This window comes from Carassius gibelio, chromosome A5, assembly GCF_023724105.1.
Source record: "Carassius gibelio isolate Cgi1373 ecotype wild population from Czech Republic chromosome A5, carGib1.2-hapl.c, whole genome shotgun sequence".
In the NCBI taxonomy this organism is placed as follows: domain Eukaryota; kingdom Metazoa; phylum Chordata; class Actinopteri; order Cypriniformes; family Cyprinidae; genus Carassius; species Carassius gibelio.
Window position 1 is genome coordinate 28,160,564 of NC_068375.1, and position 16,570 is coordinate 28,177,133.

The 16,570-nt window shown below is 37.4% G+C and overlaps 1 protein-coding gene across 1 annotated transcript; it reads left to right on the top strand.

Annotated features, from left to right (window-relative positions):
• The first annotated feature begins 12 nt into the window (after window positions 1–12).
• Window positions 13–16,031, top strand: LOC128009627 (vacuolar protein sorting-associated protein 37B-like). Its single transcript, XM_052592961.1, has 4 exons — window positions 13–257; window positions 3,908–4,079; window positions 13,478–13,560; window positions 13,684–16,031. The coding sequence occupies exons 1-4, from the start codon at window positions 27–29 to the stop codon at window positions 14,191–14,193; spliced, it is 996 nt and encodes a 331-aa protein (XP_052448921.1). The 5' UTR covers window positions 13–26; the 3' UTR covers window positions 14,194–16,031.
• Window positions 16,032–16,570: the final 539 nt, after the last annotated feature.

Consider the following 16,570-nt stretch of genomic DNA (forward strand, 5'->3'; position numbering starts at 1 on the left):
AGCATCAAATGAAAGACCTTACGTTGATGTGCAGGTTGACGTCACGCATCTTCTGTCGTCTTCCGGCTGAAAATAACAACAGCTTTGCCCACTGCCCCGGACCTACCGCGATCCACGGAGCTCGAAGTGAGAAAGACACCGCTGTGCCGGACATGGCTGGATTTGTGAATAAGTTGAGTTCTTACACCTTAACTCAGTTAAACGAACTGCTCGAAGATGACGAAAAACTCAACAAATTTATCGACGAGTCGGAAGAGGTAAGTTTCTTTTTCTCGTGAAGAGCGTCGCGAAGTTACCGTGGCGAGTGGATTTGCATTTGAAAAAGCACAATTTTAAACGGATGTAGGCCGTGTTTATTTATTTATTTATTTTAAATGGGTTGTTTTAAAAATACATTTTAATGGGAACGGTTTAAATTTGAACGTTTCTGTGCGTGACTTCAGTTTGGTGTGTTTTTGACGTCGCGGATATGACTAACTTAAGTGTTATGATGTAATTTGTTGAACAACACATTTTCAGTTAACTTACTTAAGCCAGGGTGACCTTATCACTGAAGCAGAAACTGGAATATGAAATATTAGGAATGTGCATTTGTCCCATCAGTGATGCAAGTCATTTTGTTGTGATCCTCTTTTGCAGAAATCATTACTGACGTTGGTCATGTGCAATTAATTTTTTTTTATTAGTAATTAATGTTTTTGTAGAGCTTCACTTTTTGTTACTTTTATGAAAACATATTTCGCTGTCATTTCTTGGAGGAATCAGAGCATTAGCTTTTTTTATCTTTATTTCTAAGATGCCAGGCACTAACAATGTTTTCTGGAAACATTTATTGATTATTTACCTTTTACCGATTTTCAATCAAAGATACATGTGAATTATAATTGCCGATGCATAAACATATTCACATCTCATGAAACAACATGCTGAGACTTGACAATGCACACAATATCAGTACCTTTCTGACTTACTGTGCAAGTTCAAAGTTTGCTCAGTTGTGTTTGCATATCACCAATTAGATAGTATTCCCAAGCATTTTCACAGTTTTGAGTTGATTTGACCTCCAAATTCATCGAAAAATGTTAGCCTTGAATCAGTATCAGTGTCGTGGAAGCATGTTTGATCTGGCAGTATTCAAATTGAGTGCTATAAAAGGTGATTTTTATTTACCAGGCCAAATAATTTATTTATAAGGAGCTTTCTTAACTGCTTATCTGTGGCTGTTTAAATAAAAATCTTTTTTAAAAGTTCACATTCTTAACTATTGATTTTCACTGAAATGGGTTAGTGCTGGAATGGTGCTACTGAAGCCATATATATATATATATATATATATATTAGTAAAATTTGATATGTAGACTGTAATTATCTGCCACATAAAACAATGATTTACACATGTTTACTGGTCTACATGTCTTTTAAAAAGCATTGTGAATGTTAAATGATGAATGGACCTATCCTTTTTAGTCAAATTTGGAGAGAACTAGGCTTGTGTAATCAGTGATGAGCTATGATTTGCTTTTCGCAAGCAATGTTGGTGTATTACTAAGAGAACTGGATTCAGTAGTGTCTGTCAACGTTAATGTGATATGACTGGTGATTTCAGCGTTCTTTGTGTTAGACACTGACTTGTATATTTTGAGTGCTTGTTGTGGGTATTTATTTTGACCCAGTTTAATATGCAGGACATCCCAGCACAGGCTGTGTAAAAGCTCAGAAGAACAAATGCTTCCTGACCTGCCAGCTGACATAGGCAGGCGTTTGAGAAACATGTGAAATCTCCCACCTCTTTCTGTTATGCACCCTGACACATGATCTCTGAACTGAAACTGCAAAAGTGCACCTGTTGAAAGAGGAGGACCATTAAATACTGTTCAGTGTTCCTCATGGCAGTCATAGGTTATTGAGTCACTAGAGGTAGCTTGTTGCAATGTATTGTTTTTTTATATGAGCTTCCTGGAAATAGGATGTGATTTCTGAAGAGTTTTTTTGTGATGTGTGACTGCATTGTGTACAGCCTGAAACCTTTACCATTGAGCACTCTGGTTATTAATAATTCCTTCTTTGGGGTTGTAACGTGCCTCTGCGGCAGCAGTAAGTACATTGTGATCATCTGGTACAAGGAGAGGCTTAAGGTAGAGTGACCTATATATCAAAGGCCAGCTGATTCAAATCAGTCTGGGTATAACTAGCTTTAAGCCTCTTAACTGATTCTCAATGGTGAATCCTTTTTATATGTATATTAGGACTGCACAATTAATCAAATGTGATTGTCATGGGCATCTCGTCAGTAGAGTCGATTCTGTGATTAGTAGTAAAATTCCAGCACATGATTTACTTAAGCGTGATTAGAAGCATACACTATACAGAGCCGTAGTTCACTGACAATGAATTACGCGTTCATAATCGCAGATGATATAATTGCGCGATTATGAAATCAAAGAAATCGTTCTGTGATTATGAAAGCTGTAAAGTATGTAGTAAATGCTGCTCCATCTTAAAGCACATTTTACTCCATTTACTTTTATGGTAAATCTCCATCTGAAGGCCAGAGGATGCTCTCACGCTGAAACTCCAAATACGCCTCACAGAAGAAACCATATAGCGGAGGAAGTTTTTTATGAACCTGCTTTACGAACAAGACACGCATGACACGCATGACAATCGCATGCTATTAATCATGCAGCCCTATTTGGGATGATGTAAACTGTGAACCGGAACCCATCACCTACCATTAGCGCCTGTGTTCACTGATCCTGATAGGAGAAAATCCCTCGATCCATGTTTCAACATCTACTGGAAAATCTACCAGCAAGTGGGAATTTTTATTGCTGCAAATGGAGGACCAACTCCCTATTAATTGTTGTGGATTTGGATTTAAATGAATGATTACATATGAGTGCGAATTTTGGGTTTATTCATCTTTTTGGTTCTGTGGTGTTTTTGGATTCAATGCTTTTAACTTTTGTAATGATATGAGGGAAAAGTCAGGTACCCGCAATAGCTGATGATAATTTAATCTTTGAGAGGGTTTACAAAACTTAGTTATTTTGACATTTTAAAACTTTAGAAATGGGCTGTACAAACATATATCAGTTTTTTTCCCTACATAAGCTGGTGTAGCAATTAGCTTAGTGTAAAAAGCTAAAAAAAAAAAATTTCAACAACATTACTCAATATCCACCTTATGTTACCTGTAAGAGCGGCTGCGGCCTTTTGTAAATTTAATGGGTCTGTCATTAACTTCCAGCCATTTTTTAGCTGTACAAAACAGCTTGGTACAAAAACGGTGGTCTTACTATATTATTTTAATGACACTGGAAATTCTCCTTCTGAAATTTTTTTGATTGTTAATTTACACTACCGTTGGGGTCAGTATGCTTTTTTTATTAGAAGTCTCATATGTTCATCAAGTCTGCATTTATTGGATCAAAAATACACTAAAATCTGAAATATGGTAAAATAATATTACTATTTAAAATAAAAACTGTATTTAAATATAAATTATTCTTGTGATGCCGAAGCTCTTCAGTGTCAGATGCCCCTCCAAAAATCATTCTAATATGCTGTTTGGTGCTCAAGAAACTTTTTTATTATTATTATTATTATTATTATTATTATTATAGCAATGCTGAAAACTTGCTTAATATTTTTTTTGTGAAAACCGTGACAGTTTTTTATTCTTTCAAGATTTTCAAGAACAGCATTTATTTGTACAAAATGTAAAAGTCTTAACTGTAATTTTTTATCAATGAAATGAGTCCTTGGGAAATGAAGGTTAAAAAAAAATCTTAATCAAAACCTTTGAAATGGTTATCTATCTATCTATCTATCTATCTATCTATCTATCTATCTATCTATCTATCCACACTGTTTATTGGGTAACAATTTCATTGTGTGTTCTTAGATTAAAGGACTACAGCAGAACAAGGAGATGACCCTGGCTAGTAACCGTCATCTTGCTGAGCAGAACCTTAAACTCCAACCCAGACTTGACCACCAAAAGAATGAACTGACCAGGCGGTCCCGGAGCCTACAGGGGCTGTTTGAGGCCTATCAACTGCGCAAGTCCACTCTAGGTAAAATACTTACTTAATACTAAGATTAAAATTTCTCAGCCTTTCTGTATAGTATATGTCCCTTACAATAGCTCTTACAAACTTGTTTTGTATATTGTGGTTATGTCCTTTATTTATGTGACTGGGACTATTTCTACCATATTTAACTTTGATAAGCTGCAGTTGAAGCAATTAGGGCTGTCACTTTTAGTTCGAAAATCGATTGCACAACCAACCAAAAAAAGTTTCAAAAATGAAAATAGCGAATCGATTTTAACCAAATACAGTGGGGATCTAAAGTTTTGGCACCTTTGCAGAATCTGTGAAAATGCGAGTAATTTTCAAAAAATAAGAGAGGTCATACTAAATGCATGTTATTTTTTATTTAGTACTGTCCTGAGTAAGAAATTGTATATAAAAGATATTAACATTTAGTCCACAAGACAAAAAAATTGCTGAAATTATTAAAATAACCCCACTCAAAAGTTTGGGAAACCTTGGTTCTTAATACTGTGTTCTGTTACCTGATGATCCTCGACTGTCTTTCTGTTTTGTGATGGTTGTGCAGGAGTCCCTTGTTTGTTCTGAACAGTTAAACTGAGCAGCGTTCTTCAGAAAAATCTTTAAGGTCCTGCAGATTCTTCAGTTTTCCAGCATCTTTGCATGTTTGAACCCTTTCCAGCAGTGACTGTATGATTTTGAGATGCATCTTATCACACTGAGGACATTTGAGGGACTCAAACACAACCATTTAAAAAGATTCAAACATTCACTGATGCTCCAGAAGGAAACAAGATGCATTAAGAGCTGGGGGTGAAAACTTTTGAACACGATGAAGATGGCCAAATTTGTCTTATTTTGTTGAAATATAATTTTTTTCTATTTAGTTCTGCCCTTCGTAAGCAACAGAAGATACTTGTATGTTTCCCAGAACACAAATAAAGTACAATTTACCTTGATCTTCAAATTCCAAAAGTTTTCACCCCCCAGCTCTTAATGTATCTTGTTTCCTTCTGGAGCATCAGTGGATGTTTGAATCTTTTAAAATAGTTGTGTTTGAGTCCATCAAATGTCCTCAGTCTGAAAAGATGCATCTCAAAATCATATTTTCACAGATTCTGCAAGGGGTGCCCAAACTTTCGAGCCCCACTGTATGTACACTATTAATTTTAAAATAATTAAACAATTAAAAAATGTAGCTGTAACAAAACTCACAAACAAGCAGAAAAAAAAAATAAAGAATTCCGAAAGTGCAGTATGCCTCGCAAAAACTAGACCAGCAGAAAATACCAGCAATTTTACACGCCTATAAGACCCAGTGATGTCGAAAGCAACCTCTTATGCTGCGTTCACACCAAATGCGAATAGAGCATCTGCAGAGCTTGCAGACTGCCTGCATGAGACGCGCGGAAAACGCGTGCATGCTAGAAATAGAACTGACGCCTTTTTTTCACGCGACACGCAAGCGTGTAGGAAGCGTTTCCAGGCAAAATAGAATAGGAAAATATGTTTGTCATTTTGTACACAAATACGTATTAATTCATGACATTTTGATGTTTGAAAGTCTATAGGTTGACACAAATTCAGATATAAATGTAATAAAAAAAAAAAAAATCGATTTTCAAATATTGCACCTGTCAAACATAGCCTATTTTGCCGTCAATACTGTTGACGGTGTTCTTTATCAGTAGGCTTTATATTTATGCTCAACATGAAATTTAGATATTGTTGTCGTGAAGACGAGAGCCTGGTCTTTCGGCGGCCTCCTTTTATGTCACCTACAGCAGCAGCAGCGCACCAGCGCCGTGTCAGGCACGGTTCTGGTGTGTAAAGACACAGAAAACGCGAGGCAGCCGCCACGCTCCTGACACGCAGCAGAAACGCCACGCAGCCAGTGTGTCACCGGCCTAAGTCAATGTAAAGATGTGTTTACGCCCGTCTGGAGGTCTCGCGGCGCAGTAGACGCGAATTCGCCTCATTCGCGCATCTAGTTACAGGAGATTCTGAGATATGAAAAGAACCATTGCAAGCTGACAGAGACTGGCTTTTGTGGTGGAAAATTGGCAGTAATACCCCCACCTTGCGGAGCTGTACCTGAGTGTCCCTGGGACATCAGTGCGGTCGTAGCACGTCTTCTCAACAACTGGACATATAATGAATAAAAAACACTCTGCTCTGGACCCTGAAAATGTTGATCGACTTGTTTTCCTGTCCAATAAATTTGTAATGGCCCTAGCCTTTTTGCGCATTTCATTATGCCTGCCTAGTGCCGTCTAGCCTAAGTGTCGGTTATGTTCAATAAAAAAACACACATGGCCTGTTCTCAAGTCAGTTTAAAGTTACATTTTTTTTAACAGTTGTTTGAAATGGATTGAATCATTATTTAAAATAATCTTGGAGATTTTTGAATTGCCTTAATCACAAATGCAGCTGGGTTGAAGCCTGCACTGATGTTTTTCTTTTGTTATGGCAGCCGTCCCCTCTGCATATATATTTTTTTGAGAATGTTGCACTCCTGTTGCTGTTTGTTATTCTGCACAAAACTTCATGCCAATGAATAAGAAATATTGCTAACTTGTGTGTTTCCAGCACTCTGTTTACTTCGTCCGTTATTTGACGTTGAAAAAGGAAATGTCTTTTTTTTTTTTTATATGGAAAATTGATTTTACAATCGATTCAATGAACACTTATGTCTTAAATTTTATTTTATTTTTTTCTTCACAAAAGTGACAGCCCTAGAAGCAATGTAAATGTGTAGTGGAAGCAATGTAAATGTGTGAAGCATTCTTCTAGGCTTTAACATGTTTATGATATTGTGGCGTGTGAACTTAGTCATCTGTTCCAGCTATAAGATAACTCCCTGAAGGGCCTGTTTGTCAGGTTTCACATGTAATTTTCAAAAATTCTTAGGCTTAGTGCACCACTTCCCCCTATATGTCTCTCTCTTTTCATGGAAACAGAAGGCAGAACTAAATGATTGCAGATGATTGTCAGAGCTGAAAAGGATCTGTGACTTTAAAGAGAACAGGGAATGGTATTCAGTGTCCATCCATGCCTCTCTGCATTGTGTGTTCGGATATCATGAATAAAACGCTGTCACTGATTACCCTTTGTGACACGGTGGTTGCCTGGAAGCCGATTCCAAACAGCGGACTAACACTTGTTTCATTTTACCATCTGTACACTCGGTGTCACCTGGCTTACGCTTTGACTTATGGTGTATGACGCAACTGAAGAAGTACATGTTGGAAGCTTTGCTTTCTCCCACTCTCTCTGAGCTGGATCTTGTATTTGATCTGTGATGTAGAGCAAGACTGGGTGATTAATTTAGTATCCATTGTATATAAAATGTGAGGATTTTGTCCATTTTAAGTTTTCTGAAGTGTCATTAGCCTAGTTTTGGAATCCCTTCTTTGTTTACACACTTGTGTGGCATCAGCAAAAAAAAAAATCTAATACCATAAAATTTTTATCTTGTATGTATTTATTTATTTATTTATTTTTAAGAAATGATTCTTAATATTCAGGGGTCTAGACTAACTGGTTGCACTGATGTGCCTAACTTTTTTCTAAGGTGTACCAGCACAAAAGTTAGGTGCACCCAAATTTTCGGCTGCATCACATTTAACAGTGCAGTTTTACAAGTTAACTTTTTTTTCTATTTTTATTGCTGTCCATATCGGCAATATTGACTTGTAAATGTTAAACTAACAATCTGGTCAAAAAAACAAGGGAAGTGACATCGGCCAAGTATGGTGACCCATACTCAGAATTTGTGCTCTGCATTTAACCCATCCAAAGTGCACACACAGCAGTGAACACACACAAACTGTGGACACACACCTGGAGCAGTGGGCAGCCATTTATGCTGCGGCAACCGGGGAGCAGTTGAGGGTTCGGTGCCTTGCTCACATCTCAAGATAAATGAAATAAAAAGAAAATCTAAATTGAGTGTTTTAAGGGCTTTAAACTGAACATCTCATGGCTCAATGTCTTATGGACTATCAGTCTCATGCCCCTCGGATGGCCAACTCCTGTAGTTTGTCCTTCTTGATCTTTGGCCTTGGCTAAACCAGCTGGCCACACACTCTCTATCATCAAAATCCTCCAGACTTGGCCCTTCTACACTAATTCTGATCAGATCTTCCACTGTGTCTGAATGAAGGGATGTTCTAGTGTCTGATTTGAAGAGCTAAACGGTCCCTAAGCAGCTTATACTACTGTTTCAGCTATTAAAATAGTTCAGTTTTTTATGTAATAGCAAAGTTATTGTATTTCGTTCATTTTTCTATTAATTTAATTTAGAAGAATGTTTGGAACATTTTTTGTTTGTTAAATATAAGTTTTAGTTAAAGTAATGACCAAGCGGCCAGCCAGTGAGCAGACATGTTTGATCAATTTAGCCTTTTCAAATCATGACGACTTGCCTAAAATAAAATCTATAGATATAAAACAGTTCAAGGATATAACAATTTTTAAACGTTAAACCTAGATAAATGTGTGCTATATCCAGTAGTGTGCTAAGACGCTTCAAGACATGTAGGCGACAGCGTGATCACTTGCATTTTTTTTTCAGTGGATACGCCGTGATTTTTGCTCCTAAAGATAAGAGTAATACATCATTCATAACTGCAAAGGGTCTACTTTTATTTATTTGTATGTCAACAAAACGTTGTGCTTTTATAAAATAAAGAAAACAAACGCGCTTATGTCATCTCGCCTTAAACAGGGGTACAAAAATGAAACTAAACTCAGTGAAAACATGCCTCACAGACATGATAAATATATCTATAGAAAGCTTTAAATGAATACTTAGTGAAAGTAAACAAAAACAAAAACTCTTTAATAATAATCATCATCCGAAAAGAGATACTTCTCTCTAAAGGCACATCTGAGGAGATGGCAAGTCAGGATTGGCAACTTCATCATTGCCACACAGACTCAGAAAACACTAGTTTATTAGTAAATAATTAAAATATCTTCCTATTATTTCCCCGTCAAATTTATGGTAATTACTTTTGCCGGTGCTTTGCGGCAAGCTTGAGCCAATTGTGTGTATTTGAATGCAGAACTGTTAAGCTGCACTGATGGCACGCACCTTACTGCTGCTGGCGGGACAATAAACACAGTCGAGTTGCTCTTGACAGTCGCGGTAGCAGGGTCTTATGATGGATGTCTAAAATATACAATTAAATAAAACAGGCAGGAGGCCCGGCCCGCGTCTGAACAATGAATTGAAAATTGGGTCGAAGACCGACTCGAGAGATGTAAAGAAGTTGGGGCCTGTTATGAGGCCTGTTCTCGTACAATAAACCTTGACAGGGTGATCAGGACTTGATCAGCCTGAAGGGGTTTATTTTGCGAGAACAAAATAGACTCAGTACGTTGAAAATCGCTGCACTGCTGCATACACACTGCAGATTGAGTATGTGTGAAACAGGCGTTATAACGTAACACCAGAGCACAGCACCTGCTGTGTTTACCCTCAGCACGCCTCGCAGTCGCTGCTTAGAAGTGCAACATTGTGAAGGGTCCGTCTGAAACAGTGTCGCGCGGCAGCTCTATGATTTCCGCGATGCAGAAATCGCGGAGGGAATCGCGGAATCCAGTCATAAAAACGGAATTTACAGTTTAACGCAGAATGGCACGGAATTTGCCAAATTTTGAATGAATTAATAAAAAATAGGTAATTGCACTTGCATCAAATAACGATATGGACAAATAGGTGTAAATATTTAACCGAAACAGTCTATTTAAATATGAATCCTGCATGTTCTGTGTGTCTCTGTTAATAAATGGAGCAGAAGCCGTCTTTATCACACACACTGAAGTGCGTGTGATGCTCGCGGTAATTTCGGCGTCTGCTGTCTCACTAATTAAGGATGTGAACACATGAACAACATCTCCAGAACTTCTCTGACAGTCACTTAATGAGTATTTGACCGTTTGATTTGAGTAAAACTAGCGTCACATACACAGAACTGTAAAGGTACGTCAACCCGTCAAAATAAAAGTCCTGTTTAGTTTAAAGAAAAGTATTTGCAAGATATGTATTACTGTTGTTCAGCAGAATGTACATAGCCTACTACTAAAAAAATCTAACATTATTTTTAATGTTTAATCACACAACATTTTTTCCATGTTTTATTTTTAATAGTAAATCCCCTTTGTATACCAAAAAGTTAAGTTTGCTTAATTTTCAATAATTAAAAGATAAATTAAATTAATGTTTTGTGTGTTTAATGTTTAATGTGCATCTCAGAAAATGCTTTATTTAAAACCCCAATTGAATGGGACTTAAATGCACTTGATTCATTTGTCAACTTTATTGTAAAGTACAGACAGAGAATCAATGGGTAATAATTAAATGTTTATTTTTTATGTATGCATTGCATTCTATACATTTAAAAAATGTAAAATATTTTTTTCTAAAAAAGGAAACTTGTTCATTTTTAAGAGACCCAGGAGTCTTATTCTCACTTGAATAATTAATATTGCACTTTAATTAAGCAAAAACACATTTTATCCGATTACTCGATTAATCTATGGAATTTTTGGTAGAATACTCGATTACTAAAATTTTCGATAGCTACAGCCCTAATTTGAATTTAAATAGTAGTCCTTCGAATGTGGGCATTTTTGTGTAAATAAATACAAAGTTGAATATAGAATGTTGTCAAAAGGCTAAAAAAAAATATTTTACACAATAGATAAATAAATATTTGTATTTAAAAGATGTGGCTGTGCCTTATAGTGTAGGAGTATTACATTTCAGATTGAGATGAGTTAAGATAAGTTTTCTTTGAAACTGACTTTTGTTTACATTTATCTGTCACTTTTCACTTCCAATCCCACCCCCCTTGAGGTCTAGTCTCTTTTTGTTATTTTTGTGTAGATTAAATAAACGTGATGTGCTGACGTCTGTGTACAAATGAAAAGAAAGATAGTGGCTTTGTTGAAATGTAGGTTAACCACTTTCCCAGGCTGGGGTGGTTAACTGTCCCAGATAAGTATTTACTGAATCTGAGCAGCAATAGCAGTCACAGCAGCAGTGTCAGTGCATCTAGGCAGGGTTGCCGGCAGGCTGGCCAGTCAGCCATTCACTTGATGCAGATAAAACAAAAGCCCTAGTATTCAGGCTAAATTGTGTGGTGAGAATCCTGTGTGTACATTAACCCACATCACCCCCATTCCCAAAGCTGAGCCATAACAACAGCGTGACGGTTCATTCTGATGCTGCTGTGGAGCTGATCTCTGGAGTAACAGTGTGGCTTTGTGCCCTGAGTAATGTCAGAAACAGCTCTTGGAGAGGGGGTATGCCCACACAAACACGGACACACAAATTCAGTATTTTCTCTTTGTCTGCTCTCTCACACACACACTTGCATGGAGCACAAAGTAAGCCTGGCTGGCTGTAAACCGATAGCAGTCTCATGATATACGGGATGTTTGCAATGAAGTTCAAGCATTGCATCGTGGGATACAGTACTTCTGCAGTATGCTTTGTTGTATAATGTTTATTTAGGCAAATATAATAGGTCATTTAGGCAAATATAATAGGAAAATTTGCATATGGTGCCCATTTTAGAAAGTAGTATGTTGTAGTATGGTATTATGTGCATGTGCACTTCGCCAAAGTCTGATTGGGAAATCCAAGAGAACAGGCAAACTGATGATTCATTATGCATAAAAACGGCAGTTAAAAACGGTTATAAAGTGGGTACTTGTTGGAAAAACAGATCTCATTCAGGTGGCCACACCTTCCTATCTCTAAATTAAATCTAGAAACTGTTTCATCCGGAGTTTAGTGTGTTAGGTTATCCCACAGTAATAGGACATTAGTGATTGCATTGGTGTATTAAACACAAACAATTTTTTTAAAGGCCTTGCCCTCGCTTTGTTTCCTGCTCCACTTTCATCTGTCATCATAAGTGGAACAGTCGTGTTTACTGTCAATCTCAGTTTGTTGTCAAAGCATGCAGATCTCTGTTCGAGTACATTGATTCATACAGTTGATAAGTATGTAACTGATTCTGTTGTGTTGTGTTCAAAGACCAGTTATTGTCCAAGAGACAATAAAACAACTTTTAATTCCATTCTAAACAATTTTACTTGGATTGTGGTGAGAAGTGAAGTTCAAAAAGTAGAAGACTTTTCTTTGAATGTCATCTGCATGTAGAATAATATTAGTTATTCAAGTCCCACGGAGGAGATTGGAAGGATACAAAAAAAGGAGCGACGACAGTGAAGGACGAGAGAGGACCAGGCCTAGGCTTTATTTTGTGTTTTGTTTTTATTTGTGCGTTACAGTCGTCCGCGAGGGGCTGACGCGCTGTTTTGTTAATTTTGTAATTAAAGTTCATTTTGATTGTCCTCTGGTTCCCGCCTCCTCCTTCCCGTGGATATGAAGTTTGTACATTGTTACAGTCTAATACAACAACAACAATACATAATGACACTTTAGTAAGTTGCCTCTGCCAGGAAAATAAATGTAAATCAGTAAAGGGAGTGGCCATAGGTTATGAATTACAAGCTATCAAAGTGCTGTGTGAGATGTCCGACAGTCTCAATCTATGATTGAATCAAAGCTTATATTGATTTTCATTCTGCAGACTTACTACTTGTGTGTATTTATGCATTCCATTATAGATATACAATATTGGTTTATGATCTAAATTCTATTTTTGTCCTCAAATTATTTTTCCTCCTTGTTTCCTCCTTTGTTGTTGTGGTTTTAGATCATCCATAATTCTACATGTCACCCAACCACTTAACAGGCTGCTTTTAACATGTTTACCACATTACAACTGAACTACAACACTGCACACGGCTCAGTAATGCTGTTTTTTTTTTTTACAAATCTGTTAGGTGTAGAATATTAAACATTCCTCTCTTGATAATAAATGGCTGTAATGTAAGAAGTTGTGTAATTTAAGCATACATAAAAAAAAAATTCTGACGCAAGTGTCTGTTGACCTCTGAGAATTTCTGACAGGCGTGTCCAGTTGTACAGTGAAATCTGAAGCCACGGCTTCTGAACTGAAAGGTGAAACACACCCTGTAGATGCCTTGGCAAATTTACTTAAGGCATGCACATGGAGTTGGCACATTTATATTGCTGCCTTTCATGTTGCCCTGTGGCTAAGGCCAAATGATGCCACTTTCCTTAATCCCCGACATGTTATATACCTTTTCAGACTAAAACTAGTTTCCTGAATTGCTACATTATCATTTCAATATCAGATAATATCTTGTTTACATGTACTGTAATGCATTTGGCAAACGCATTTATCCAAAGCGAACTGCATTGAAAACACCATGCACTACTGCTTTAGATACTGGAAGGCAGTGATCAAATGTGATAATTTTTCTTAATCTTAATTATAACACATTTCACTTTTCTTTCTGTCCCATCACAGACGACAGATCTGGAAACACTCCCTTGGACACATTGCTCGCACTCCTACAAGCAGAAGGGGCCAAAATCGAGGAAGAAACTGAGGTACCTCCATTATCATAAAGCCTCATCACTTTTTCAGAGTTGCACTAGATATCTGCTGAGGATTGTTCAACATCTGATTTTACTCATTAGTCAATTATATTATTTCTCTCCTTTTCAAATCAGAACATGGCCGAATCACTCCTCGATGGTGCGACCCCCCTGGACACATTCATTGATGAGTATCTGAGTAAGAGGAAGCTGGCGCACATAAGGAGAGTCAAGATAGAGAAGCTCCAGGAAGTGGTGCTGAAAGGACACCACATGGCCCCGGTTGCACCTCAGCCCTCTCGCTCTCAGGACCTTCCTTCCAGGCCAGCCGCTCTCCATATAGAGGTCAATGCTTCCCCCGTGCCGATGCCCCGGCGGGCTCCTCCTCTTCCCCCTGTTAAAGTCTCCCAAACTCCTCCTGCTCAGCCCACCGCAGACGTCTCCTACACTCCTACCTCTCCATTCACTCCGGCCTCTCCATTCACTGCCACTTCTCCATGCCCCCCTATTCCCCCTAGAGTAGGAAACATGCCACCCATTCTTAACCAGGGATACCCCAACATGTACATGCAGCAATATGCCCCACCTGTGCCCCAGAGACCCCCTCCACGTATGGCACCCCAGCCAGGCTTCATCATTCAGTGAGCAAGGGACATTACGCTCTATGGAGAAAAAGCACAGTGCAGACTGAACATTCATTCAAGCCTTTTGTAGGTCCTTCAAGCTGCATGTTATAAAATTTTGTGTGCCAAGTTGAAGTCTTGTCATGTGTAAAATAACAAGACATTTCTGCAATCAAAGGGGCATCTGCAACAGGATCTTCAATTTGCACTTTAGACTACTTTTGTATTTGATCAGTCATGACTGGTTATGGAGTCATGCTGTTACCGTTCTGCCCTTCTCAGTGGTGTTAGAGCAAGTAAAAAAGTTTGACATGAGCCTCAGGAGCCTCCATACTTAATTAAGATATCAGAGTTCAAGAATAGGCGTTCTGTGAGGCCATCTAGACATATATGAAGAGTTAAGATGTAATGTTTTCATTTCTGTTTGACTTCATGCTAGCATGTCCGTTCAACCACTTTAATATCTTTTGACATTTCATACCAGAAAAAGCTGCTTTAACAAAAAAAAGTAGTGCCTATGCAAAGAGAGTGAGACCGAACTGTGCTGAGCTTTTTTTGGGGGAAGAAACAAAACCATTTTTTGCTCTTCAGGTTTTCTCAAACCTGCAGCCAAAGATGCTATTTGTTTTACCAGTGGATCCAGTTTTGTGCTAGTAGCAGTAAAACATATTTAATACAAATCTGAGTTAAATGTGGGTGAAGTCATTTAGTACTGATGTGGTGAATGAGACTGGGTTATGAAGAGGGGCTTTATGTCTCAGATACGAGCTAATACGCACTAACGGATGGATCTTATTGGCTAGAATTTGAAAGGCGTGAAAGTGAATGGTAGTATGTGTGGAAAAAATGTGCAAATCTCTTTTTTTAAGCTTGAATGTGAACATTTGTGAAGCATACGTGCTTATGCTGTCATTACCATGCATGCTTAAACTGTCGCTGATGCATAATTGACCATTTTAATGTATATTACTAACACCATAATCTTCCTTGTGTTTATTTTTGCCATCTGGCGTGAAGATGTTAATTGGACATGTGTTTCCTTTCCATAAGCTCACACATTTTAAATGATATTTATTGTATTCAAACTAATATAGCCATACCATATTACTTTTTCCCCTCATAAGTTTAGTGGTCAAATTGGACTTACCTACACCATCTGGTCTGTTACATATCACATCTCTATCCTTAATATGTAGTATAACCTTTTATCCGTGCCTTTTGTTTTCACCCTGGATCTGTTTTCAGTGTCTGTTCAAGTGCCCTTTACCTAAATATCAGTTGTTCATGATTAACTAGTTAGAGCCATAATTAGGTTTCCTCAAATTCAGGAAGTTGACATGATAGAAACATTGTTTGGATGAAGTCCTCTCTTTAATCACTGGTTCTACTACATTTAATGAGCTGAACCCAGATGATGTTAATATGCAGGCTCTGTTTGAATTAAATCACTCAATGTTTGGATATCTGCTTTATTATGTTGATGCTTATGAGCACCAGATCGAGAGGTGGAATTATCTGGGTTCCTTGTGAATCAGGCTGTATTATGTTTAGACATTTACTAAATACCTGTGAAAACTATTATGTACTAGGCAGGAATGCACACAATCTGGAAAAACAAGCGTGCACCCTTAAAAATTGTTTATGTATCAACATGGTCTTTCTTTTCTTAGAAATGAGACTGATCGCTGGGCTTGTAAAAGTTAACTCGGCTGTATGCGTTTGCTGGAAATAAAACAATGCTTTTTACTTTCCTAATATAAAATATGCAGACTAAGTGCTAGGTAATGTCTTCCGAAAGTGGTAGACATGGTAAATGGAACTGAAATCTCTATTTTAAAAATAATAAACGATATCCCATCACTTTGTTGTGAGTTCAACCTCCTTATCTTTTATTCAGGAATGAGGGTTATGTTCTTTTTAATTTTTAGTTCCACGTATAAATCTAACAAAGAATTTGACTCCCCCTAGTGGATGCAAGTGAGTACACAAAGTAGTGTCATCCTCTCTGAACCTTTTCGACTTTCCTTGCTGTAATTATGACAAAGCTGCTTGTTTTCTTACCTTTTTATTATCAGAAGAGATAGATTATCTGAGAATATTAATAATAATTTAATAATTTGTCCTCATTCATTATACAGCACAAAGGTTGCTGAGGCCCTCAAAATTTTGCAGTTAATGTGAATCTTACCATTTTATGAATATTTTAATGCTCTTAGGATAGAGGAAACGGTGCTGAAATATTGATTACCAGTTAAATAGCTGATTTTTGCACACATTGAGAGTTTATAATCAATTATAACTAATTAATTCTACAACTAACAAGTGTTTATACAATAAATGTAGTGGTTTTGCATTATATTTAGTAACCACGATGCATATACAGTAGATAAATGATTTTA

Coding starts and splice junctions, on each gene's coding strand:
- LOC128009627 (XM_052592961.1), top strand. CDS start 27: ATGTGCAGGTTGACGTCACGCATCTTCTGTCGTCTTCCGGCTGAAAAT. Junction 258..3,907: donor TTATCGACGAGTCGGAAGAG/GTAAGTTTCTTT, acceptor GTGTGTTCTTAG/ATTAAAGGACTACAGCAGAA. Junction 4,080..13,477: donor ACTGCGCAAGTCCACTCTAG/GTAAAATACTTA, acceptor GTCCCATCACAG/ACGACAGATCTGGAAACACT.